Here is a 26638-nt window from a genome sequence, read left to right on the forward strand (position 1 = left end):
ACTCTCAAATCTCTGCCCCTCTGCTGTGTACAAATCCTTCATGCTCTGGGCACTGTAGACTCTCTCCTCTCTACCCCTCTGCCTCCAAATATGTTGAATTTTGAAAACGTCTTGCCAGGTGCTTTCATTCTCCCACGCCTTAACTTACATGGCTCTTTCTCCCTTGTTATTTCTCCCTCACACCCAAATTTTCCTTAACTATAAAAACACTTGCTTGTTAGACAGTGTTTTCTTAGATACAATGCCAAGAGCATAAGCTGACAAAAGAAAAAATAGATGAATTGGGCTCCGTCAAAACTAAAATATTTTATGCTACAAACAGTAACATCAAAAAAGTGAAAACCTTTTCTGCAGAATAGGAAAAATTTTCTGCCAATTATATATCTGAAGAGGGACTTAAATTCAGGATATGCTGAAGAAGAATGCTGACAACTTGATAATAAAGAAATAATCCAATTTTAAAATGGGCAAACGATTTAAATACACATTTCTCTAAAGAAGATATACAAATGGCCAAAAAGCACATCAAAAGATACTCATCATCATTATTCATCAGAAATGGATAAATCATCCATATGGATAAATCATAATGAAAAGCTACTTCACACCTACTAAAATGGCTATAATCCAAAAGACAGGTAATAACAAGTATTGGCAAGGATGTGGAGAAATCGAAACTCTCACACATGGCTGCTGGAAATGTAAAATAGTATAGCCACTTTGGAAAACAGTTTGACAGTTCCACAAAAAGTTAAACATAGACTTACCATATGACCCACCAATTCTTCTCCCAGACATATACTCAGGAGAAATAAAAGAGTGCTTCCACACAAAAATGTACTCAAATGTTTACAGCAGCATAATTCACAATAGCTAAAAGGCAAAAACAATCCAAATTTCTATCAACTGGTGGGATGAATAAAGTATATGTCCATCAAATGAAATATTACTTGGCAATAAAATGGAGTGAAGCTCTTGATACATGCCACAACATGGATGAACCTTGAAAATATAATGTTAAGTGAAAGAAGTCAATCAGAAAAGACTACCTATTGTATGATTCCAGTTGTTCATACAAAATATCTAAAATAGGTGAATCTATTTACAAAGAAAGTAAGTTTGTGGTTGCTAGGGGTTGGAGGGAAATGGAGGGTGACTGCTAGTGGGTATGGGGTTTCTTTCTGGGGTGATAAAATATGTTCTAGAGTTAGTAGTGATGGTTGCACAACTCTGCAAATACATTAAAAGCCATTGATTGTAAAGGTTACATTTGGTATTTAAGTTGTATGATATGTGAATTATATAGCTCAGCAAAGTTGTTTTTAAAAAATCTCAGCTGGGTACAGTGGCTCATGCCTGTAATCCCAATACTTTGGGAAGCTGAAATGAGACAATCACTTGAGCCCAGAAGTTTGAGACCAGCCCATCTCTAGAAAAAAAAAAAAAAAAGGAAAAAAAGCCAGGCATGGTGGTGTGCATCTGTAATCCCAGCTGCTCAGGAGACTGAGGCAGGAGGATCACTTAAGCCCAGGAGGTTGAAGCTGCAGTAAGCCAAGATCATGCCACTATACTCAGCTTTGGCAACAGAGGGACACCCTGTCAAAAAAAAGAAAAAACAACTCAGTAGCTTGTCTTTTAAGGCTCAGAATAAACACCATCCCTTCTTGTTCACTCAGTTTCTCCCTGAGCAAGTATGTGCTGCACACCTACTCTGAGCCAGGCCTCGTTGTTCTAGGAAACTATTGAAAGGTGTGGTAGGTGGAATTTTCCAAAGCTAGCTGCCGCAGTGTATATCCCATCCACATGCTCTTTTTACAAAGTGACTGACACTCTTCATTGAGAGGTAGAGTCTGTGTTCCCTGAATTCGAGGGTAGGCAAGTGGCAGGCATATCACTTCTCTGACCAATCAAATATGGCAGAAGTGAGGCGATGTGACTTTTGCAGGTAGGTCATAATCTCTGTGTGTGTATGTGTGTGTATGAGTGTGTGTGTGTGTTTCTCTCTCCTCTAATACCTTCCCTTGGAACCTAGCCACCATGCCGTAAGAAAGCACAAAGTCTTCATAGAGAAACCATCTGGAGGGGCCTGAAGCTTCCAGCCAACAGCCAGTCCTGCAAGAGGAGTGTTCAGATGATTTCAGTCCCAACCTGAGTTGCATCAGCTGAGCTTTCAGACATCATGGAGCAAAGACAAAGCCATCTCTGCTGGGCCTGAATCCTCGTCCACAGAATCCATGAGCAAAACAAAATGGCTGTTTCCCCCCATTGCAGTTTGGGGTAATTTGTTACACAGCTATAATAACTGTGAACAAAAGGGTATAAACAAGGAAATTTGTATGATCTGTTAATATTTTAAAATGCCATTTTGACTCCTATGAGAAGAATGGATTATATGGAGTAGCAGAAAAAAAAGTATCAAGGCTCCCTAAAATCTCCCAGCTAGAATCCATTCCTCCAACTTATTGTGCATACTTCTAGAATATCACCTTTAAATGGATTATACTTATGGGCCTACACCTCTCTCAGAATCTTAAACTTTAGAGGATATTTTTTTCTCTCTAGGAAAGCTAAAGTAGATCTTGTTTGAAAAATCCTGAAAGGCTTCCTTATGAAAAGAAATTGGCTGGGCGCGGTGGCTCATGCCTGTAATCCCAGCACTTTGGGAGGCTGAGGCGAGGGCCGATCACTTGAGGTCAGGAGTTTGAGACCAGATGACCAACATGGTGAAACCCTGTCTCTACTAAAAATAAAAAAATTAGCTGGGCTTGGTGGCGGGCGACTGTAATCCCAGCTACTCCGGAGGCTGAAGCAGGAGAATTGCTTGAACCCAGGAGGCAGCGGTTGCAGTGAGCCAAGGTCACGCCATTGCAGTCCAGCCTGGGCAATAAGAGCAAAACTCTGTCTCCAAAAAACAAAAACAAAAAAAGTTGTTAAAATAGTTGCCTTCTTAGTCATGTTTGGCCAAATATAAAAGGAACAGAGGCTTTATGATTTCAGAAAGGCAGCAAACTAATAAAAATCCATTTCTGAATTGTCAGGTGATACTGTGGCCTGGGTGAAGACATTGTACCCTCTGTGTGTAAAAGTGCTAAGAAGGCTTACCAAATGGGTTATTACAAGGCTAATGAAATAACTTTGGCACACTGTTAAAGACTTTGTGAATAATTAAAGCTTCACAAAGACCTTGATGAGATTCCCTCTATCCTCAGAAAATGTTTGTGTGTGTGACGGTGTAGGGGTGGGTTGGGGGTTGGATAGGAGGCAGCAAGAGAAATGAATTCCTTTCTAGTGTTATCCTTTTCTTGGACCAAGGATGTTGTACAATTTCATCCATTCACCCTGGATATTTGAGCTTGAGTTCCCAATCATTGCCAAGAAACACACCATTGATTCATTTATTTTCATTTTTAAAATTTAAATTATTTACTTATTTATTTTTGAGATAGGGTCTTGCTGTGTTGCCCCGGCTGGAGTGCAGTGGCACAGACATGGCTTACTGCAGCTTCAACCTCTTGGGCTCAAGTGATCCTCCCACCTCAGTCTCCCAAGTAGCTGGGGCTACAGGCATGCACCACAATGCCTAGCTAATTTTTAATTTTTTTTGTAGAGACAGGGGTCTCACTATGTTGCCTAGGCTGGTCTCAAACTCCTGGGCTCAAGTAATCCTCCTGCCTTGGCTTCCCAAAGTGCTGGGATTACAGGCATGAGCCACAGTGCCTGATTCATTTCTTTTTAAAATTGATTATATATTAGTATGTGCTAAGCATTTACAAGCATCATCTGATTTAATGCTTACAGTGAACCTATCATATGAGTATTAATCCTTACGTTTTACAAATAAAGAGACAGAGGCACAAAGAGGTTAACGGTTAACTTACCTGAATAAAATTATATAGCCAGACAGAGCCAGGATTTAAGCCCAAGTTCTCTCTGACTTAGAGCCTGAGCCCTTAACTCGATGCTATACTGCTATTGATCTTTCATAGATGCTGCCCAGTGGATGGGCAACAGTAACTCAAAGACACATAACCCTTTTCCTTTATAAAATCTTCCTTGACTTTATCAGACCATAGATATATCTAGCTCCTTTGAGCTATTGCAACACCTGCTATCTGTGCCGTTTGTTTGGCATCTGTGATTTACTGTATTGTCTTACATAGTTTATTTATTTTGTGTACATACATGCTTTATGCTTGTATCAACTGGAGATCTTTGGTTGCAAGCTACAGAAATTGGCTTCAGCTAACTTAAGTGCTTCCTACCACTCGTGCACCCTAGCATGGAAGAACTTTGGGTAATTCACAGAATAAAGGAAAACAGAACCACCTGACCTTGAGGTGGGATAGAAACCAGGAGAACTCTTGGGGGTCTTTATAGAATAAACTTATGGGCAGTCTCTTTTAGTATGACCACAGGAAGGATTTAACTCCAACTACTTTCATTCCACCCAGTGTCACACTGCTCAAGATCCCGATTCCTGGTAGAGAAGCAGAGTGTCCGCCTGGTCCAGTTAGTTTAGTCATATGCCCAATCCTTGTTGTGAGTGGAACGGTGGTGGATATTCCCACCAGGATCCAGCATGATTCTACTGTGATATAGAATGAGAGACAGTTTGACTTATTTATAGAATAAATTGATAGATTTTTAACTTTCTGTTGAAAATCAATATAATTTTTCAGACAGAAAAATAAACTATGTGTATATGTCCAAAGACTAGACAGCAAGAAATTATTTAAAAGACAAGGAATTCTGAGAAGAAGCAGAAAAATCAGAATGCTTAGAATGGTGCCCTAGGGAGAGGCACATCGTTCAGGCTTCATCAATAAAAGTCAGAGCCTCCTCCTCTCTTCTACTTGGAGTCCTGTTCACTGTGATACATTTCATGGTTTGATCAATCTTACAGCAGATTACTCCTCCTGAATAAATAAATATGGACATGAATTTTTATGAGCACAGGGTAGATGTAGTACATTTATAGCTATCATTAATTTAAAGAAAATTTGGTTTATAAATTTCAAGGAAAGTTATTATAAGTAAATTTTAATACTATTTTAAGATTAGTTTTATTCATATTAAATTTAAGGCTTCCAAGCTCTCTTAGGAAAGTATGCGGTATTTTGGATTAAATGTATTCTTCCAGCACTTTAAAATCCTTTTAGTAAGTTCTCCTGGCCTACATGCTATAATATTGACTGGTCAATGCTGACCTTGAAGATGTTGAAGAGCAATAGATATTGGTTTGGTTGCCACTTGGCAAAGCCTGGGGGATAAACTAAAAAGAACTGTTGGCCCACACAAACTATCCAAGGGCTAAATGTCTCTCTTAAAATATAGCAAATGCCAGGTATGTTAAATTCAAATGAAACAACATAAAATCTCTCCCAAATAACCCTCAAACTTTTCTGCGCCTATAACGATGTGTCATGTACAAGACACAAAGGTATCGTGATTGTGCTTCTCAAGACCAAAAGATGTTAAATAACTTGCCTAATGTCACCCAGTAAATGAGTGTAAAAGTTTGGGCAAGAATTTACTTATCATATATAATCCATTACTCAATGAAACTTATATAGGACCCCCTAATGCTTAAAAGCAACATCTAGATAACGCTTAAAGAAATTTTAGCCTGGTGTTCTAACATTTTAAATGACAGCGCCCACACTCTACTATTTATATACACACTATTTTTACATATTTGCTGTGAATGCACACATATCATTCAGCGGTCTACATTTTTCTTTGATCCCTCAGTATAAAACCTCCTACCCTTCCCCTCATTGGCACAAGAAACCAAACTAATACCTCACATTTCAGAATGCTCACCAGAGGATTTGTACGTTCATCCAGTAAGGTTTTTAGTTCATCTTTTCTTCCCAAACAAGGACATAGCTTCTGTTCTCTATTAGCCCTAAAGCACGAATGGCACATCACTTTAAAATAATGTGCTGGTTCATTCAACACAGAAACAACTCATTACTACTCATGAGTAGTAAAATCAGGCTTATAAAACCATTAATGAAACAAAATACTGTTCTAATCTACAATAGTGTCTGATACCACATTTCACCTTCTCATTTTAATTGCAAATGGCTAGAGCGAGGCTACTGTTGAATATTCTTTTGCATTTCATAGAATGCCTCTAGGGAAAAAAAAAAACCAAAAAACCAAATCACTATGCAGTTATAGGTCTCATACTTTGAGTTGTATGTGGAGATTCTAAAGTGTAATTTTTGAATAACAAGATTTTAAAGTATGATTACTATGCTTAGGAAAATCCTGAGGTAGTATGTATGTATGTATGTATGTATGTATGGATTGAGACAGGGTCTCACTCTGTCACCCAGGCTGGAGTGCAGTGGCGTGATCACAGCTCACTGCAGCCTCCATGTCCTGGGCTCAAGCGATCCTCCACCTCAGCCTCTTGAGTAGCTGGGATTATAGGTGTGCACCACCACACCCGGCTAATTCTTTTTTATTTTTTGTAGAGACAAGTTTCCAGTATGTTGCCTAGGCTGGTCTTGAACTCTTGGGCTCAAATATCTTCCTGCCTTAGCCTCCTAAAGTGTTGGGATTACAGGGCGAGCCACTGCTCTCAGTCAGAGATTCTTATTTGGCTGAAGTGGGTTGCAGATATCAGTATTTTTTAACATTTCCCCAGTGGTTTTTAATATGCAGCAGATTGGAATCCAATGCTTTGTGCTAATTTTGATTCTTCACCTTAGTCTGGGCATGTTCCTACCTTATAAAAAGCAGAGTTCTCCAGAAGGTGGAGTTTGCAGTGAGCCGAGATAGCGCCACTGCACTCCAGCCTGGGTAACAGAGCAAGAGTGAAAAAAAAGCAGCGTTCTATTAGCAAGGAAGAGCAGGCAGTCCCCACAGCCCACAGTGTCTAGCAGAGGGCCTTACAGAAGTAGATCTAGAAAATCCTCTTCCCAAAAAGAGCATGTCTAAATTCTATAGGAGATAACGTTCTCTTAGTTCCCTTCATGAACTTAATTCAATCCACAGGCATAGCTTGAATTGATACTACAGTGTGTGCAGGATCCTGTATTAAATGCTGTATGAAGTAAGAATTAGAGGCAGAGCACAATTTTCTTTACTTTGTGGGCCAACTTCCTGGTAACAACTCATTCACTCAGACCCTAGCGTGAGTATGTCTTCAACATATAGTTACTGAGCTCTTGCAGCAAGGTACTGGGCTCAAGCAGGGAACAAAGTGAGCAGAGCCTCCACACAACTGGAACTGACATTGGAGAGTATGGCTGTGCTTTAGACACTGAAGGCAGTATAAAGAAATAGGAGTTACCGTTTCATCTTTCTGTGAATTAACAATGACCTGTTCACTTTTTGTCTTTTTTTTTTTTTTTCCCTGAGACAGGGTCCTGCTCTGTCGCCCAGGCTGGAGTACAGTGGTGCCATCTCAGCTCACTGCAACCTCCACCTCCCAAGCTCAAGTGATCCTCTCACCTCAGCCTCCTGAGTAGTTGTGACTACAGGCGTGAGCCATAATTTTTGTATTTTTTGTAGATACGGGGTTTTGCCATGTTGCCCGGGTTGGTCTTAAACTCCTGAGCTCAAAGTGATCCACCTGCCTCAGCCTCCCAAAGTGTTGGGCTTACAGGCATGAGCCACGGCACCCAGCTCACTTTTTGTCTTTTTAAGCTTAATGTTTAGGCTAGGTGCTGTAGCTTATGCCTGTCAGTAGGCTGGGTTCTGTGGCTTTTGCCTGTCATCCCAGCACTTTGGGAGGCTGAGGTGGAAGGATCTCTTGTGACCAGGAGTCCAAGACTAGCCTGGGCAACATGGTGAGACCTCGTCTCTACAAAAAATTGTTAAAAATTGCCACGTGTGGTGGTGGTGCATCTGTAGTCCTAGCTACTCAGGAGGCTGAGGTGGGAGGATCGCTTGAGACCAGGAGGTTGAGGCTGCAGTGAGCCATGATTGTGCTACTGCACTCCAGCCTGGGAAACACAGCGAGAACTTGCCTCAAAACAAAATCCCCCAAGTCCCCAAAGTGTAACATTTATTAAGTACTTACAAGTGCTAGATAGATACTAGTAAACAGAAGAGTCTTGATCCAAATTATAAACCTTGTAGTCTAAGTGTGGGAGGCAAGATACTGAAGAAATAAAGAGACAAATAAATATATTTCAAATTCTGGTAATTGCTACGAAGGAAAAGAATAGGCTCTTATGTGGGAATTACGGGGCAACATAATTTAAATTAAAGGATGACAGGAAAAGCTGTTTAAAATTCAATGGAGACAAGTATAAAATTCAGATCAGAAGAGATTCTTCAATTTAACTTCTTCACTACCCTCTCTTCTAGCCAATTAAACAAAATATGTAACTTTTAGAAAGACCCATCATCTTGTATGTGAGATCCAGATATGCAAGTGAGGTTCTGACTGAGATGCTGAACGTGGAGACGCCATTCTCACAAGACCATTGGGCAAGCAATATGCTCACAGGCTGCCGTTGCTTTGTCTTGCTTATTGTATTCTTCATTGCCTCCTAGAACTCCCTTTTGAAACTGCCCTGTAAACTTTATAAAATTAACCGGGGAAGGAGAGAGGGGAGAAAGGAAAATAAACCAAGCTTGCAGCATTTTCAGCATTAACCATGAGGTCAGCTTGCTCTCTGGCTTGCTTCTTCATGGTTGTTTGGTGCCTAGTGTCCTAGAATCACGTAGACCCTAGATTACCATTTTCCTTAATTGCTCTATAGATAACAACTTACACATTGTGAAATGTCAGTTTTCCCTTGGAAATAGTCCTTCAGGTCCTGCACACGGATCACACTACTGACTCAGCTGGTCTGAAGGCCCCCCATGAGGAATTGACTCACCAAAGAATGTAGTTTTCACGTCCTGATGGATCCAGCCCCCTTGTCTGACCCCAATTTTCCAACCCTTCGCTCTCCATGATCCCCTTAAAAATTCCAGCCTAGAACTTCTCTGGGAGATGGATTTGAGGGTCTCCTCACATCTTCTTGCTCGGCACCTGCAATAATTAATTAATTAAAAAAAAAATAGAGACAGGGTCTTTCTTGCTCTGTCACCCAGGCTGGAATGCAGTGGTGCAATCACAGTTCACTGCAGCCTCAAACTCCTGGGCTCAAGCCATCCTCCTGTCTCAGCCTCCCTAGTAGCTGGGACTATAGGTGCCTACCACCATGCACAGCTTATTTAAAAAAAATTTGTAGAGACGGAGCCTCACCATGGTGTCCAAACTGGTCTCAAATTCCTGGGCTCAAGGAATCCTCCCACCTTGCCCTCCCAAAATGTGGAAATTATAGGCATGAGCCGCTGTGCCCAGACACTGTGTGTGGCATCTCTGCTATCTCTGTTAATTGGTCTGTTACTGCAGCAGGCATATGAGCCTATTGATCCTATAACACTTTCTCCATCTGTATTCATATATCCCTCTTCCCCGTTCCATCTATCCCACTGCCTTTTGACTTTCTTCCCCCACCCTCTTTCTCTTTTTAAAAAATTTTCCATAAGTTATTGGGGTAGAGGTGGTGTCTGATTACATGAGTAAGTTCTTTAGTGGTGATTTGTGAGATTTTGGTGCACCCATCACCCGAGCAGTATACACTGCGCTGTATTTGTAGTCTTTTATCCCTCACCCCCCTTCCACTCTTCCCCCCAAGTCCCCAAAGTCCATTGTATCATTCTTATGCCTTTGCATCCTCATAGCTTAGCTCCCACGTGTCAGTGAGAACATACAATGTTTTGTTTTCCATTCCTGAGTTACTTCACTTAGAATAATAGTCTCCAATCTCATCTAGGTCACTGCAAATGCTGTTAATTCATTCCTTCTTATGGTTGACTAATATTCCTTCGTATATACATGTATCACAGTTTCTTTATCCAGTCATTGATTTAGGTTGGTTCCACAGTTTTGCAGTTGTGAATTGTACTGCTATGCACATGCGTATGCAAGTATCTTTTTTGAATAATGACTTGTTTTCCTCTGTGCAGATACCAGTAGTGGGATTGCTGGATCAAATGGTAGTTCTACTTTTAGTTCTCCCCATCCTCTCTTGATAATAGGAATTACTCCTTAATGTGCTTAGGAGTATATTCACTCAGGTATTTAGATAAGTGAGCATTATAACACAGTACCACCAAATGTAACAACCGGGAACCCCTTTTTAAAACACAAGCTTATCAACTGTCTCTCAAGGGAGAAAAAACTAATAATCCTTACCTGTTCAGAGGCACAAATGATGTAACTTTACACTTTAAAGCTTTGCAACTCAAACTGCAGGGGCTATGGAACAGCAGCATTGATGCTACTTGGGAGCTTGTGAGAAATGTAGAATCTTGAGCCACACAAAACCTATTGAATCAGAATATGCATTTCAACAAGATCCCCAGTTGTTTAATAAATACAATGAGAAACATTGAGGTAGAGGATCCCAAAGCAGATAGCCATGAGAATTAATAATCTTTCTTTGACACCATTGATATTACACATTTAACTTTCCTAGAAAAGCTATTTTTACTTAGTGCTTTCTCATCTACAAGTATTCTCTAAGTTATGATTTTCAATAGTTTGTTTAAAAGTTCTATGCTCCTCTCGTTATCACATCTAGCAAATAATAATATAGAACTTTAAGGTTTATAAAACTATAACTAATGGGAGTTATTCACCAGCTTTTAAATGAGAGCCATATCACCTCATTAAAATTAACCATTGCCTGCTAACGAGGATACCAGTGTTTTGTCCTTAGAGGTGATATATATTTATATCTGTGCCATCCCTGATATCAGCAGAGAAAAGGAAGTGTTTGGCACTTTGAGAGGGAGTATGGCGTTGTGTGGAATATCAGCTCTGTTAATGCCTGGCTTGGACCTTGATCAAGGCACTAAAATCTCCTTTGGCCCCAGATCTTATCTATAAATGTCTAGGTTTTATTATCTATCAGTAAAGATATATGCATATCCACATATATGAATTTGATTTTAAATATTTAAATCAAGTATTGAATTGATATAAAATAAAATTTATGACTGGGCATGATGGCTCACGCCTGTAATCCCAGCACTTTGGGAGGCTGAAGTGGGCAGATAGCTTGAGGCCAGGAGTCTGAGACCAGCTTGGGCAACATAGCAAAACCCCTTCTTTACAAAAAAAAAAAAAAAAAAAAAAAAAAAATTAGCAGGGCATGGTGGCATGCATCTGTAGTCACAGCTACTTGGGAGGCTGAGGTGGGAGGATTGTTTGGGCCCAGGAGGTTGAGGCTGCAGCAAGCTGTGATCGTGCCCCTGTACTCCAGCTTGGGTGACAGAGCAAGACCCTGTCTCAAAAAAAAAATAAAATAAAATAAAGTATATGTAGGATATAAAGTATCAGGATACAATAAAATCTGTATATGCACTGTCCAGTTTAAGAATATTCTAATATCCCTTTAAAATCCTGTATGTCCCTGCCAGACACCATCCCCTTCCTTTCCTGCTCCTCCAATCACTCCAGAATTTTATCATTCTCTTTTCTTTGGTTTTACATTTGTAATCCCAAGCCACATATTATTTAATCTTAAAGGTTTTTGAACTTTTATATTAATAGGATCATACCGCATGTATTCTTTTGTGATTTACTTTTTTCATCTGACATTATTTTCCTGTCATTAATCTACATTCTTTGTATAGCAAAAATGTACTCTCATTTTTGTTACTGTATTGGTATTCTATTGAATGACTATATACCTCAATCTATCCACTCTACTATTATGGACATATGGGTTGTTTGCAGTTTTTTGTTATTACAAACAAAAGTACTGATGGGAACTTTCATTAGACTTTGTATTAGTTTGGTGCAAAAGTTATCGCAGTTTTTGCCATTACTTTTAATAGCAATGACTTTTGGACCAACCTATGTATTATTAATTCATAATACATGAGTTTCTTTGTGGCAGTGGTTCTCAATCCTTAGAGTAACAGAATTAATGGGAAGCTTTTAAAAACCATGGATGCTTGGGCCCCACTCTGGACCAATTGAAATGTAATGTCTGGAGGTGGGGCCCAGGCACCTGTATTTGTAAGCACATAGGTTATTCTAATGTGTAAAGCAGGAAAGTAAGGGACATATCTGGCAGGGACATAAGGGATTTTAAGATCTGTCCTTTGGGGCACACACCTAAGACTGGAATTACTGAGTCATAGGTGACACACATCTTTACTAGATAATGTCAAATGGTTTAAGTGATTGTAGAAGCATTTGTGTTTTGATGGCTTCACATCCTTCTGAATTCACATTTCCTTGATAACAAATAAAGGTGAACACTTCATACGCTTGTTAGCCATTCTGCTTCCTTCTTCTGTGAAATGCCTTTGTAAGTTTTTTGGGTTTTTTTTGTTCTACGGTTTTTTTTTAAAACTGATTTTTGGGAGCTTAAAAATAGGCTTTGGATGCTGATTGTTTTGTGATGTGTTGCAGTTCTATTCTCTCAATTTGTGGATTGTTATTTCACTTTCATCAAAATAGTGTAAGTTCTTATTTTTAATATAGTCAAATCTATTAATTTTTTTCCAATTTGTGATTTTGTGTCTTTTTAAACAAAATCCTTCTCTGTCCTGAGGCAAAAAAGATATTTTCTTACACTGTCTTTGAAAAGTTCTATAGTTTTTGCCTTTCACATTTGGGTATTCAGTGTCAGGCCTCTGAGCCCAAGCTAAGCCATCATATCCCCTGTGACCTGCACGTATACATCCAGATGGCCTGAAGCAACTGAAGATCCACAGAAGTGAAAATAGCCTTAACTGATGACATTCCACCATTGTGATTTGTTTCTGCCCCACCTTAACTGATCAATGTACTTTGTAATCTCCCCCACCCTTCAGAAGGTTCTTTGTAATTCTCCCCACCCTTGAGAATGTACTTTGCGAGATCCACCCACTGCCCGCAAAATATTGCTCTTAACTCCACTGCCTATCCCCAAACCTATAAGAACTAATGATAATCCCACCACCCTTTGCTGACCCTTTCTTTTCAGACTCAGCCCACCTGCACCCAGGTGAAATAAACAACCTTGTTGCTCACACAAAGCCTGTCTGGTGGTCTCTTCACACAGACGCATGAGGCATTCAGTCCACATGGAATTCATTTTGTGTGTGGTGTGAGAAAGGTGTTCCATTTTCACCTTTTCTCTTATGGACTACCAAATGTCTCAGTACCATTTATTCCAAGTCTATCATTTCCTCACTGACTTGCCACGCCACATGGGTAATAGAGAGTCCATATTTTTATGGTTCTGTTTCTGGGCTCTCAGTTTTGTTCCACTGGTCTATTTATTTATCTTCGTACCAATAAAATGCTGCTTTAATTATAATTCTTGATAAGGAAACTCCTTCCACCTTCCAAGGGGAGTATTGGCTATTGGTCTTTTGATCTTTCATATAAATGTTAGAATCAGCTTGTCAAGTCCTACGGAAACAAAACCAAACCAAGACAGTTGTGATTTTGACTGGAACTGTGCTGAATCTTTAAACTTGAAAATAACTGCCAGCTGGCACAGTGTCTCACACCTGTAATACTAGAGCTTTGGGAGGCTGAGGCAGAAGGATCACTTTAACCCAGGAGTTTGAGATCAGCCTGAGCAACACAGTGAGACCCCATTTCTACAAAAAATAAAATTAGCCAGATGTGGTGGTGCGCATCTGTAGTCTCAGCTACTTGGGAGGCTGAGGCAGAAGGATCACTTGAACCCAGGAGTTTGAGATCAGCCTGAGCAACATAGTGAGACACCATTTCTACAAAAATTAGCCAGATGTGGTGGTGCACATCTGTAGTCTCAGCTACTTGGGAGGCTGAGGTGGGAGGATCACTTGAGCCCAGGAGATAGAGGCTGCCGTACGCTATCATCACACCACTGCACTCCAGCCTGGGTAACAGAGCTGAGATCCTCTCTCAATTAAAAAAAGACAAAAAAAAAAAAAAAAACCAAAAAGAACTGCCATTTCTACTTCAGTATGTGTGTCCTCATCTGGAAACATTAAATACTTCACTTATTTTGGTCTTCTTTAATATCTTTCAGTAGTTACAATTTCTCCGTAAAGGTCTTATACATCTTGTATTAGCTTGGGCTGCCAAACAATTTATTTTCTGTTTTGGAGGCTAGAAGTCTGAGATCACAGTGCCAGCATGGTCAGGTTCTGGTGAGGGCTCTCTTCCTGGTTTGCAGACAGTTGCCTTCTCATTGTGCCCTCCCATGGCAGAGGGAGAGTGAGGTCTGGTGTCTCTTCCTCTTCTTACAAGGTCTTTGAGTCTATTGGATCAAGGTTTCTACCCTTCTGACCTCATTTAAACTTAATGGTCTCCTTAAAGACCCTATCTCTAATATAGCCACATGGGGGGTTAGGGCATCAATATAAAATTTTAGTGCGGACACAATTCAGGACATAGCACATCTTTTGTTATAGTCCCAAATACTAAACAGGTTCAATATTATTATTTTTCTTATTATTATTTTTTTAAGTGACAGTGTCTTGCTATGTTGCCCAGGATGGAGTACAGTGGCACAATCACAACTCACTCAAACTCTTGGGCTGCAGCAATCCTCCTGCCTCAGCTTCTCAAGTGGCTTAGATTATACACATGTGCCACCACAAAAAAATTGTTTTTCTATGGAGTCAGGGTCTCACTGTGTTGCCCAGGCTAGTCTCAAATTCCTGGCTTCAATCAGTCCTCCCTCCTTGGCCTCCTAGAGTGCTGGAATTACAGGCATAAGCCACTGCACCCAGCTTACTTTACTTATTATTAAACTTTTAAGTGTTTTGTGGTATATAAACTTGCAATTAATTTTTGTATGTGGATTTTGTAAGAACTTGCTTTAATACAGAAGATAGCATATAATAGACCTAAAAATATTATCAAATGTCAATTTTGAAAATTTATTTCACATTTATTACTACAGTCACATAATCCTCAAAAATCTAACTTTACAAATGATCACATGAGCCCTCTTCTCCATATACACATTTGTTAGTGTGAAAAAAACAATTTTGTACAGTATTTTAGTAGTTACATGATTAGCAAGCAACAGAGAAGCAGTGAAAGCTGAAGAACTCCAAATGCGCTGCACACAGGACAACCACTGAAACACAAGCAGCTAGGCAATAAAGGAAAATTTCCCATCCAGTCATTGAGAAATGCTAAAGGCATTTTAGGATGACATAAATGCTTAAGTCAGTATGCAACCTGTAGGGCAAATAAAACTGCTATATAGGTTGGTAATTTTACATTTAAACATTTGTAGTATGGTACTACCCATTTATCTAACATTTAATAATACATAAAATTTTAAGTCTGGGTTCTCAAAACAGTTGCTTGGTATTTTGGTATAGTGTCTGGTATACTCAAATGCTTCATTCATTTATCTTTTCTTCTTTCCCAAGATTTAGTGGGACTGTGCAATGCTGGAACAATAATCCAGAATGTCCTGAATAGTGAATTCCATTGTAACACCAGATCCAGGATAACAGCGAGCTATCAAACCTTCAAAGTGCTTATACTGGCGTATAAATTCATCTTGCATGGAGTGCCACACAACCTATTATTAAAAAAAAATTCATTAGGCTATGAATGGAAATAATATGTAATCTAGTATGCGGAAATAATGCCAAGGCATATTCTAAGAATCTGGGTAGTATAGTAGCTAAGAACATGCATTCTGGAACCAGTATCCTAGTTACTTTTACCAACAAGATTTGTGACCTTCAGTATATGACATCACTGCTCTACGCCTCAAGTTCCTCATCTATAAACCAAGATAATAATAAGACCTTCCTCATAATGCTGTGAGAATTAAATAAGAAATGTACATAAAGTGCTTAGAACTGTGTTTGACACAAGTAAGCACTCATGACATTTTAGCTATTATCTCATACACTCCAATATGCAACACAGATATGGATATGCACAATTATGTATAGAACTAAGACTAGTGATTATATAAAATATAATGCTTTAATTTCATTTCCTATAAAATTTAAAATTTTCTTTATCTAAAATTGTTGATGCAAAACATTGCTTGATGCCTTGGAGGACAGCAAAATGAGTCAGACCCATTATCTGCAATCATGTGATTTACAGTGTAACAGTGGAGACTAATATGTAGACAACTATCAAGACACAATGTGATACACATATTGACATAATGGCTTAATTGAAGCTCACTCTTTATCAGCACAGTACAAAGCACTTTATGAATATATTAGAGTACTAAGTCTCACGATGACCTGGTGAGGGTGGGTATTATGATCATCTTCCCTATTTGACAGCTGAGGGAATGTATTCTTCCAAGGTTTTTTCATGTAAACCCTAAATCTTATAAATCCTAAATTCCTGTCAACTTGAGACCAATCACTATTCCCTAAGCAGTATTATGCTTTTTATTTTTCGTCGTTTAGCTCATATTATTTCTTTCTAGAATGCTACTCCCTGTATCCCCATTTTGCCTGTTAAAATACATCTGACTTTCAGAGGTTAAAACAAACAATGCAATATCCCTTAGGAAGTCTTCCATGATGGTGAAATCAGAATTACTCTCACTCATATCTGGGCCTTTCAATATGGTTTACAAAGAATAATGGCCTAATTTGGTCTTTAAATTTAGCTCTACTACCCATTAGTTATGGGAGCTTGGTCCTATTACTCCAACTCTCTAAGCCTCTAAGCTCATTTTCTTTCTTGTTTTTTTTTTTTTTTTGAGACATGGCCTCACTCTGTTGCCTAGGCTGGAGTGCAGTGATATGATCATAGTTCACTGGAGTCTCAATCTCCTGGGCTCAAGTGATCCTCCTGCCTCAGCTTCCCAAGTAGTTGGGACTACAGGCACATGACACCATGCCCAGCTAATTGTTTTAATTTTTAGTAGAGACAAGGTCTTGCTATGTTGCCCAATACAGTGGCTACTATACAAGAGAGGTATCACTTCCACTTTTCGAAATAAGGGAACTAAGGCTCACAGAGGTTAAGTAACTTCCCAAAGTCACGCAGCTTAATCTGGAGCCAGATTATGAACCCATTTCTAATTCCAAGCACTCAACCAACCAACCAACCAACCAACCAACCAACCAACCAACCAAAGAAAAACAAACTTAATGCTTCACCATAATAAAGTAGAAATACGAAATAAGCAGAAATAGCCATATATTCTTATATAAGTAGTATTCCTTTCTTCCTCACAATTCATTAATCTGGTCTGTACTTTAATGGAACTCACGTCCTGCTCTAGATCTATAGCATTTCTAGAAAAATATTTAAAGAAAAGCAATATATATAAGGATCCTCAAGCCAGACGGTCAAAAGAACTCAGCATACCTGAAGTAAGTTCTCTTCTTCACATAAATGTTTATCAACCTTCTTGTAGAGGTTATCTAGACCTTTTTTTACTTCCTTTCCAGGGTACTCCTTAATGACTTTACGAAGTTCTTGCTTGTTAAATGCAAGTTGGTAACTTACTTCCTCCTCCCTTATGCCCTGTGCCACACGAGCTTCAACACCGTCAAAGAAATGCTTCAAGGAAATGAAAAGAAACAATGGCTAAGACCTGTTTTTATTATTACTTACATTTTAAAAAATCTGTTTACAAAGTAGTGTATAATCACCATGCAAAAATCAGTGTGTGAAAGTATAAACAATAAAATAACAATCACCTTATTCACATACTTCTGAGACGAGCATTGGTAACACTGTAGAGTTCCTTCTAATCTTTTGATGTGTGAATACATACATGAGATTATATTTCATATGTCACATTCTACATTTAATATTGTTTTTTGCTGAATATAAATTTTAATGGCTGCATAATATTTCATACTATGACTAAACCACAATTATTATTCATTCCTCTAGTACTAGATACTTATCCCACTCCCCCGTCTTTTTTTGGACTTGCCAGATCTAGTGGGACTTTAGAAAATTTACTATATTTGTCATAATTTTTTTTTGTATATAAGTATTTACCCACCTTACTGATTAAATTTCCAGAACTATAATTACTCTATTGAAGAGCGTAACTTTAAGTATTTGAAAGATTCTTCAGTATATATACAAACTCCTTGCCAGGAAAGCTCAATCAATTTATATTTCTGTCAACAGTGTATGAGGTTGCTACCTCACTATACTACCATAAGCATTATGACAATTTAAAACAATGGTTGTCAGAGTGAAAAAAGTTTGTCATTTTATTTTATAATTCTTTGCCTATAAATAAGGCTAACCTGCTTTCATATATTTAGTAGTGATTCAGGCCCCTTGCCCCATTTATAAATTGAGGTCTTAGTGCTTTTCTTATTGATTTTAATAAATCTTTTATATTAAATATACTGACTCTGTTATATTGTTATAAATATTATTCCCAGGTCTTCTTTTATATATATATATATACTTTTATTGACTGGCATGCCTGTATTTGAGCACGATACAAAGAATTAATACTGACAAACCCCATTCCCTCTCATTACTTTTTTCTAAAATTTTCTTAGTGATTATTTATTCATTAAATTATCATTCTTTGACAAGTTATTCTTAGTGCTTTAAAACTTTTGTTGTTACATAAGCTCTTAATTGGTAGACAGGAAATACATTGTTTTTCAGTATATTTGCCTTGAATCCTGTCACTTAATCAACACCAGTAATTTCAACATATCATATACAGGCAGTGATAATCTTGTCTCTCTTCTCCATATCTCCTGTTTATGTTTCAGGTCTTGTTGAACTGGCTAGCACTTCAACAACAATGCTAAATAATAAATGATCTAACAATATTTCTGCTTTACATTGATTTCAGAGGGAATGTCTCTAACGTTGCAGTTAAGTATCATGTAAACTTTAGGCCTGAGACAGATCTTTTATCCAATTAAAGGAATATTTGTCTGTTCTTAAGTTTTATAAGGAATTAGTTCTGCATTTGATTAAATGCCTTTCAAGTATTTCTCTGAATTGCTGATAGTAGATACATATTCTTTTTTTTTGAGACTGAGTCTTGCTCTGTAGCCCAGGCTGGAGTGCAGCGGCGTGATCTCGGCTTACTGTAATCACTGCCTCCCAGGTTCAAGTGATTCTCCTGCCTCAGCCTCCTGAGTAGCTGGGACTACAGGCGCACGCCACCACGCCCGGTTACTTTTTTAAAAATATTTTTAGTAGAGACGGAGTTTCACTGTGTTAGCCAGGATGGTCTCGATCTTCTGACCTCGTGATCTACCTGCCTTGGCCTCCCAAAGTGCTGGGATTACAGGTGTGAGTCACTGTGCTATTTTACTCTAACTTCAAGTTAAGAACTTATAAAAGATAACTAATTATATTGTAGACAAAGTTAGTTAAAAAGGTTCATTTAAGCTTTCACTATGTCGTAAAGTTCCCTAAAATCATCATTTCTTAACTTTAATTAACAGACTTGCTCTGGGAAATGACTCAAGTAAGGAAAGAAAAAGAAGGGAAAGAAAAGTAAAAGGCAATGTAGAAAGCAATTTTTGGTTTTTCTTTTATCTTGATAATATTTCTGAAATTTCCACCTAGACATTGCTAACTTGGTCATTTATAAAGTAAGAAATGGGAAAGAATAATGGCAAAGCCTAATCTAGGTTCATCCCCCAGCTTGTAATTTATAAGCTATTATAATGTTGGGCAAGTTTTTTTTACTTTCAGTTTCTTCATTTGTGAAATGGGGATAATATTATCTTAGCTTACACATCATTGTTTATAAGAATTAAAAGAAATAATGCATATGTAATAGAATAATATTAGCAAAATTATCATTAAAATATAATAGATAAATAATGTATAAAAATAATGTACAGAAAGAAGAAATAAAATATATAGCATCTAGCAGTGTCTGGCTCACTGGCAGCTTCAATAACTGACTCCCCTTTGCACCAACACATGAGAAAATTTAAGATAAATGTCTGCAGGTTATTCATATGCAAACTTATGTGTATAGGTTCAAAAGTAGGAAAAATACTGAATGAAAATATATTTACATTTAGTTTTTCAAGAGGTTGTCCTAAAGAGTAAATGACATAAGACTGAAGGTGATCTGTGTATTTTTGTTTGGCGTCTTTTTTTTCTGCTTCTAGACATGAGATTTTCAATCGAGAAAGAGTTGCAAAAATATGGTGAAAGTTTTCCATCATAACCACATCCCTGGGGGTCTTCTGGCTTTCATTTGCTACTTTCTCCACTAAAACCAAAACAGAAAAAATAAAATAACATCTCTGAGTATGACCGTATTTAGCCACAAACATTTATATGATTAATTATTTTTTCATTTGTAAGTTTAAGAATTAAGCACATTTCTGGACTTAATAAAATATATTGTAATGGGAGTTTTCAGATCTACCTAATCATCATAAAAAGTTATCCTAAAACAGTCCCATGTGTACATGGAAATTCAGTATATAATAAAAGTAGCGTTTCAAATCAATGGAGAAATGATGAATTATTCAAAGTGTGTTAGGACAACCAGCTGGACCATTTTAATATATGAAATTTAGGTCCCTATTTTACATCTTGCAGCCAAATTCTGAATTGCTAAATTATTTAAAATGTAAAAAGCAAACAAATAAATTAATATAATCATAAGTACTAAAGAAAATATAGCTAATTGAAAAATAATAATTTTGTGATGGGGTGACCTTGCTGAGAATGGCCCAAAATTCAGAAGACTAGTAAGGGGAAAGATGAATAAATTGGACATAAAATTTGAAAATTCATGTAAACACACCATACACAAAATCAATGAAATGCAAAATAAAATAGTGAGATAATTTATAGCCTATCAGGTTGACACAGAATAAAAAGATTGGTAATACTTAGTAATATCCAGCATTTGTACAGTTGTAATGCAACTGCTCATAGCACTAAACTGACATAAGCTTTCTGTATCACAATTTGGGAAAAGACTTGAGATACATAAACCCTTTGATCCAGTAATTCCATTTCTAGTAATTTACCCTAAAGAAATTATTTGACAAGTATACAAAGATATATAAACTAAAAAAACCCTAAATGTTTATTTTATTTTTTTTTTTTTCTGTGTTGAAAACTTTTTATTGTATGTACCAGAGAGTATAGAAGAACATGCATTAACTTATTTACTGAATCTTCATAGTGAGTGATGTGTGTGTGCATATGTAGTTAAGTAATCTCATTATCTATTTTTTGAGCATGTATTATTAGAAGAGATATTTGAAACTCACAAGATGTTTCTCTTTATTTTGATTCTTGACAAATTTTGGAAAGTTCCAACTTAGACAATATGTTCAAAATAAAAATACATTGCAAATTTCCATGTTCTAAACTAATTACAACAAAAGTACAATTTAGGAGAATTGTGGGCAGGGGAAATTAAATGAATTATAAGATTCATTAAGCATAATTTGATCATTGACTCTTTATACTGCATTAGATTTTTACATTTTATTCTTTCTGATGTAGATCAATATGTCTTGATCGTGCGCGCGCGCGCGCGCGTGTGTGTGTATGATCGCCAATGGTTTTTGTCATTTTGGAATGTCATGTAAAAGGGAAATGACAGTACCAGACGAACTATTATATGTGTACACAACTTATTCACTGAATCCTCACAGTGAGCGACATAAATCAAAACTCCCTGTGACAGTAGGGAAAGACTGGTAACTTTTAGTAGGAAAATGATACAGGTTAAAAAAACCCTAAATGTTTATTAATAGAAGATTTGGTAAATGGATAATGACATATGGATGACTATGTAATCGTTAAAAATGATTTTGTTTATCTATATTAACTAACAAGGAAAGGTACTAAGATTACATAGAGTCCAGCAGCTTCAAAAATAGTGTGTCAGATATGATAACATTTTTATATTAAAGAAAACACACACACACAATATGCACATATATAGAAGAGAGGGACAGGGAATTGAAAAGTTTGGAAGAATAAAAATTTAACATTATCTCTGTACAATAAGATTAAAAATGATCTTTCTTCCTGATTTGAAAATTCTATTTGCTGATTTTTGTGGATAAATAGTTATGTTTCAGGTCTTGTACTGGCTAGCACTTCAATAACAATGCTAAATAATAAAGGATCTAACAATATTTCTGCTTTAAACTGATTTCAGAGGGAATGTCTCTACTATTGCAGTTAAGTGTCATGTAAGCTTTAGGCCTGAGATAGATTTTTTATCCAATTAAAGGAATATCTGTCTGTTCTTAAGTTTTATACATTTTAGTTTCTTTATAAATGAATTAATTCATTTACAAAGAATAATGAATGAATTAATTCATTTATTATTTATTTTTAACACATGGTCTGGCATTGTCATCCAGGCTAGAGTGCAGTGGCATGAACAAGGCTCACTGCAGCCTTGACCTCCTGAGCTCAAATGATTCTCCTGCCTCAGCCTCCTGTGTAGCTGAAACTCAGGGACACACCACCACACCTGGCTAATTTTTTTGATTTTTTTTATAGAGACAAGGCCTCACTATGATGCCCAGGCTGGTCTTCAACTCCTGGGCTCAAGCAATCCCCAAACTGGTCCTTCCAAAGTACGGCGATTACAGGTGTGGGCCAGTGTGCCTAGCCACATTACTTTAGAATCAGATAAAGCAAAGCTACTTTGAATTTTAAAAGGAAAAATCAAGGGCGGGCACAGTGGTTCATGCCTGTAATCCCAGCACTTTGGGAGGCCAAGGCAGGCAGATCACTTGAGGTCAAGAGTTTGAGACAAGTCTGGCCAACATGGTGAAACCCCGTCTCTACTAAAGATACAAAAATTAGCTGGGTGTGATGACACCTGCCTATAATTCCAGCTACTTAGGAGGCTGAGGCAGGAGAATTGCTCAAACTCAGGAGGTGAAGGTTGCAGTGAGCCGAGATTATGCCACAGTACTCCAGCCTGGGCAATAATTGGTGAAATGATTCCATTTCCTGCCAATTCTTTAGCTTCTACAATTCCTGAATATATGCAATCAGATCATTTATTTCACATGAAATGACATGCCCAGACTTTTCTGTAACTTAATTGTGGGATCTGACACAGGAAGAAAGCGAGTTATAGTATTTCAGCACTAATTTCTCCTGTATTTTAGTACTAATTTCCTTGTATAATAGATATGGAAAACTGAGGCCTAAATAAATGAATTGATTTGCTTAAGGTCACACACACATCACAGCCCATCATCTCTAGAAGACCACTTGTTGAAATGCAAATGTAATCTGGAAGGTCATGTTTTTGTGTTTAAAAAATGATTTTCTACAAAAAATTAGCAGGGTGTGGTGGGGTGCACCTGTAGTCCCAGCTACTTGGGAAGGTGAGGTGGGAGGATCATTTGAGCCTGGGAGGTGGAGGTTGCAGTGAGCCAATATAATGCCACTGCACTCCAGCCTGGGTGACAGAGTGAGGCCCATCTTAAAAAAAAAAAAAAAGATTTTCAATTTTGCATAGTCATAAGCCCATATGAACCCTAAAATGTAAGTGGTTCCTAATGATTATGAATAGGTTTTATTTTTCCAATTCAAGAAATCTTTAATGTTAGAAAACCTAAAAAAGACTGTAAGATACACAAAATAATGAACCTATCTGTTCCCGACTTCTTAGTTACCAGAAATAAAAACAATAGCTACAACAATTCTTTAGAACATAACAAAAGCTTACCATTAACAAACACTCCTCTGATAAGTTTGGTGTATGCTTTATCTAGGTCTCCACGACGCTCAGCATTTTTAAAGATTGATTCTGCAAGTCCAGCAAATTCTTCGAATTCAGCAACAAATGGAAGAATTCCGACTTTACTCTTCTTTGAGATCTTTACTTCTTCCATTTGCCTTATTTGGTTACTCTATAGTTAGGCAGAGAGCAAGGGAGATAAATAACCAAGCAACTTTAAAACTACATATAATCACAACAAAATATATAGATGGAGATATAGATATATGCACAGATATCATAGAGGCAGGATATCACGTGGTAGCTAGAACACTTTGGATGCTTACTAATTAAGAAAAACTAATTCTATAGATAATAAAACCATTTTACAGTAAGTTTAAGAAAATCAAAGTAATACAGATTATTTAAAATCAACTATAAGCTGGGGACGGTGGCTCATGCCTGTAATCCCAGCACTTTGGGTGGCCAAGGTGGGTGGATCGTTAGAGGCCAAGAGTTCAAGACCAGCCTGGCCAATACAGTGAAACCTCATCTCTACAAAAAACACACAAAAAAATTAGCTGGGCGGGGTGGCGCATGCCTGTAATCCCAGCTACTTGGGAGGCTGAGGAATGAGAATTTCTTGAACCTGGGAGGCAGAGGTTAAAGTGAGCCAGGATTGCGCCACTACACTCCAGCCTGGGCGATAGAGCAAGACTCTGTCTCAAAAAATAAAATAAAATGAAACAAAACAAAATACAATCAAGGCTGTGAACTTCAAGTCTCTGTACAAAGTAAAAACAGTCAACACACATTTCTACCATTTATGAAAGATGAGTACAAGGCAATTACTGATTTTAGGTTACAGGAGAGCAGATTCTAGAGCACCTATAGGATCCCTCCAGGTAACTTCTGGTTGGTGGCCACATGGTCAAGTTTGAGAACCACAGTCATTTCCAATTTTCATCAGTCTAAAATTTCTGTCTGGATAGACAAATTCTCTATTTTCAGAGTATAGAAACAAAGAAGGAGGACAGGCATTTCCATATGGATTTGCATTATTTAGTTTTCCATATATTTATTAGTCACTTATTCTTAGTTCCACAAACTGCTTGTGCATGATATGACAAAATGTGAAAGACATGTTTCATGCAGACAGAATCCTAGGTTCAAAACGATCCACGGATTCAATTATGGTTCTATGGTTCTGAAGGGATCTAAATCTACTCAGTAGGAATGATTACACTGCCAAATACTTTTGTATTATTTCAGTTTCTACCTCAAATTTCATTGTATTGAGATTTGGGGAGTATAACTCGAAAACCATATGACATATGGATTAGCAAAATAATTATCTCTAGGCTTCTGACATCAGTATAAAAAAACCCTATGAGCATAGTCAATTATTTCATATTATGTGTACTCATGTTCCACTTCATCAGTATTGGCAACTGTGAGGTGAAAAATGGATGCAGTAGAAAAGGTAGTGGTAAGATCGCAGGTACTAGAACCAGACTGTCTTGAATACAAGACCCATATTTTTAAACTGTGGACCTGGAGAAAGTAACTTCACCTTTCAAACAATCTACCCTATTGAGGGGCTGGGTTTAAGATTAGATGACATAGTATGTGCAAAGTGCTCAGACTTGTGCCTGGTACACAGTAAGCACTCATTTATAAATGCTGGTCTATTGATCTTATTGACCAGCATTCATAAATGAGAGATAAGATCTTATCACAAATAAGATATTATTAAAATAAGAATTAAAATAAGATATAGAGAAGGATGATAGGTAGAAGAAACCACCCTTTAGTGGCAAACCTATGTCCTTTATATATATATGCAACTTATGAGAATATGTGAATTTATATCTTTGTCTCGATTACTTTCTCTAGTGCCACACCTTGAGAAGTGTTCATGAAGCATTTTTTAACCTGGCCCAGCCCAATTCATACATACAAGTGTAAAAAATGTAACAGACAGACAGCTGGGTGCAGTGTCTCATGCCTATAATCCCAGCACTTTGGGAGGCCAAGGTGGGCGGATCACCTGAGGTTGGGAGTTTGAGACCAGCCTGACCAACATGGAGAAATCCCATCTCTACTAAAAATATAAAACTAGCCGGGCATGGTGGCTCATGCCTGTAATCCCAGCTACTCAGGAGGCTGAGGCTGGAGAATTGCTTGAACCCAGGAGGCGGAGGTTGAGGTGAGCCGAGATTGCACTGTTGCACTCCAGCCTGGGCAATGAGAATGAGACTCCATCTCAAAAAAAAAAAAAAAAGTAACAGATAGAAAGTTGTTAAATTTTTTTCTATTAGGAAGAAAATGATAATTGCTCAGTTATAACAATTTATTCTTAAAATAAAATACAATTATTAAAGCTACTAAACTATTAATTAAAATAAATTAAACAATTAAAATAATCAAATTAGTTTTCTTATTAGAAAGTATTAAAAGAACAATAACAATAAACCCAAGTGATAGTTTCAATTGTTTCATTAAATCAATGGTCACTGACTAATAAACTGAGATGTCAGTTATTCAGTGAATTTTTCTTTTTTTTGAGACAGTCTTCACTCTTGTCACCCAGGCTGGAGAGCACTGTTGCAATCTTGGCTCACTGCAACCTCCGCCTCACAGGTTCAAGCAATTCTCCTGCCTCAGCCTCCCGAGTAGCTGGGATTATAGGTGTGTGCTACCACGCCTGGCTAATTTTTGTATTTTTAGTAGAGACGGGGTTTCGCCATGTTGACCAGGCTGGTCTCGAACTCCTGACCTCAGGTGATCTGCCCACCTCAGCCTCCCAAAGTGCTGGCATTACAGATGTGAGCCACTACGTCTGGCCTCGAGTGGATCTCTTAAGCAACTGCCGCCGCTGTGCCACGTCCTCCAGAACTTGCCAAGATTCACAGTGTGGAAGGGAAACTAGCTGGCATAGTGCCACCCAACTAACTCTGTTCATGCAGATTGTTGCCATGCCCTGCTTTGAGGGACATGAA

At 37.8% G+C, this 26638-nt stretch overlaps 1 protein-coding gene across 15 annotated transcripts in view; it reads right to left on the reverse strand.

The window, feature by feature from the left end:
* Positions 1–14888: 14888 nt before the first annotated feature.
* EXOC1 (exocyst complex component 1) overlaps positions 14889–26638 on the reverse strand; it is a 53037-nt gene continuing 41287 nt past the window's right edge. For all 15 annotated transcript variants that reach the window (XM_005555255.5, XM_005555252.5, XM_074039972.1 and 12 more), the window contains 4 exons: positions 23646–23829; positions 19990–20189; positions 17330–17524; positions 14889–15557 (listed from right to left, as the gene is read on the reverse strand). In XM_005555255.5, the coding sequence (XP_005555312.1) occupies positions 15405–15557; positions 17330–17524; positions 19990–20189; positions 23646–23829 (732 nt within the window). In that variant the 3' untranslated portion in view covers positions 14889–15404. The remainder of the gene's footprint in view (positions 15558–17329; positions 17525–19989; positions 20190–23645; positions 23830–26638) is intronic.

The sequence above is a fragment of the Macaca fascicularis genome, chromosome 5 (genome assembly GCF_037993035.2).
Source record: "Macaca fascicularis isolate 582-1 chromosome 5, T2T-MFA8v1.1".
NCBI classification, from domain to species: domain Eukaryota; kingdom Metazoa; phylum Chordata; class Mammalia; order Primates; family Cercopithecidae; genus Macaca; species Macaca fascicularis.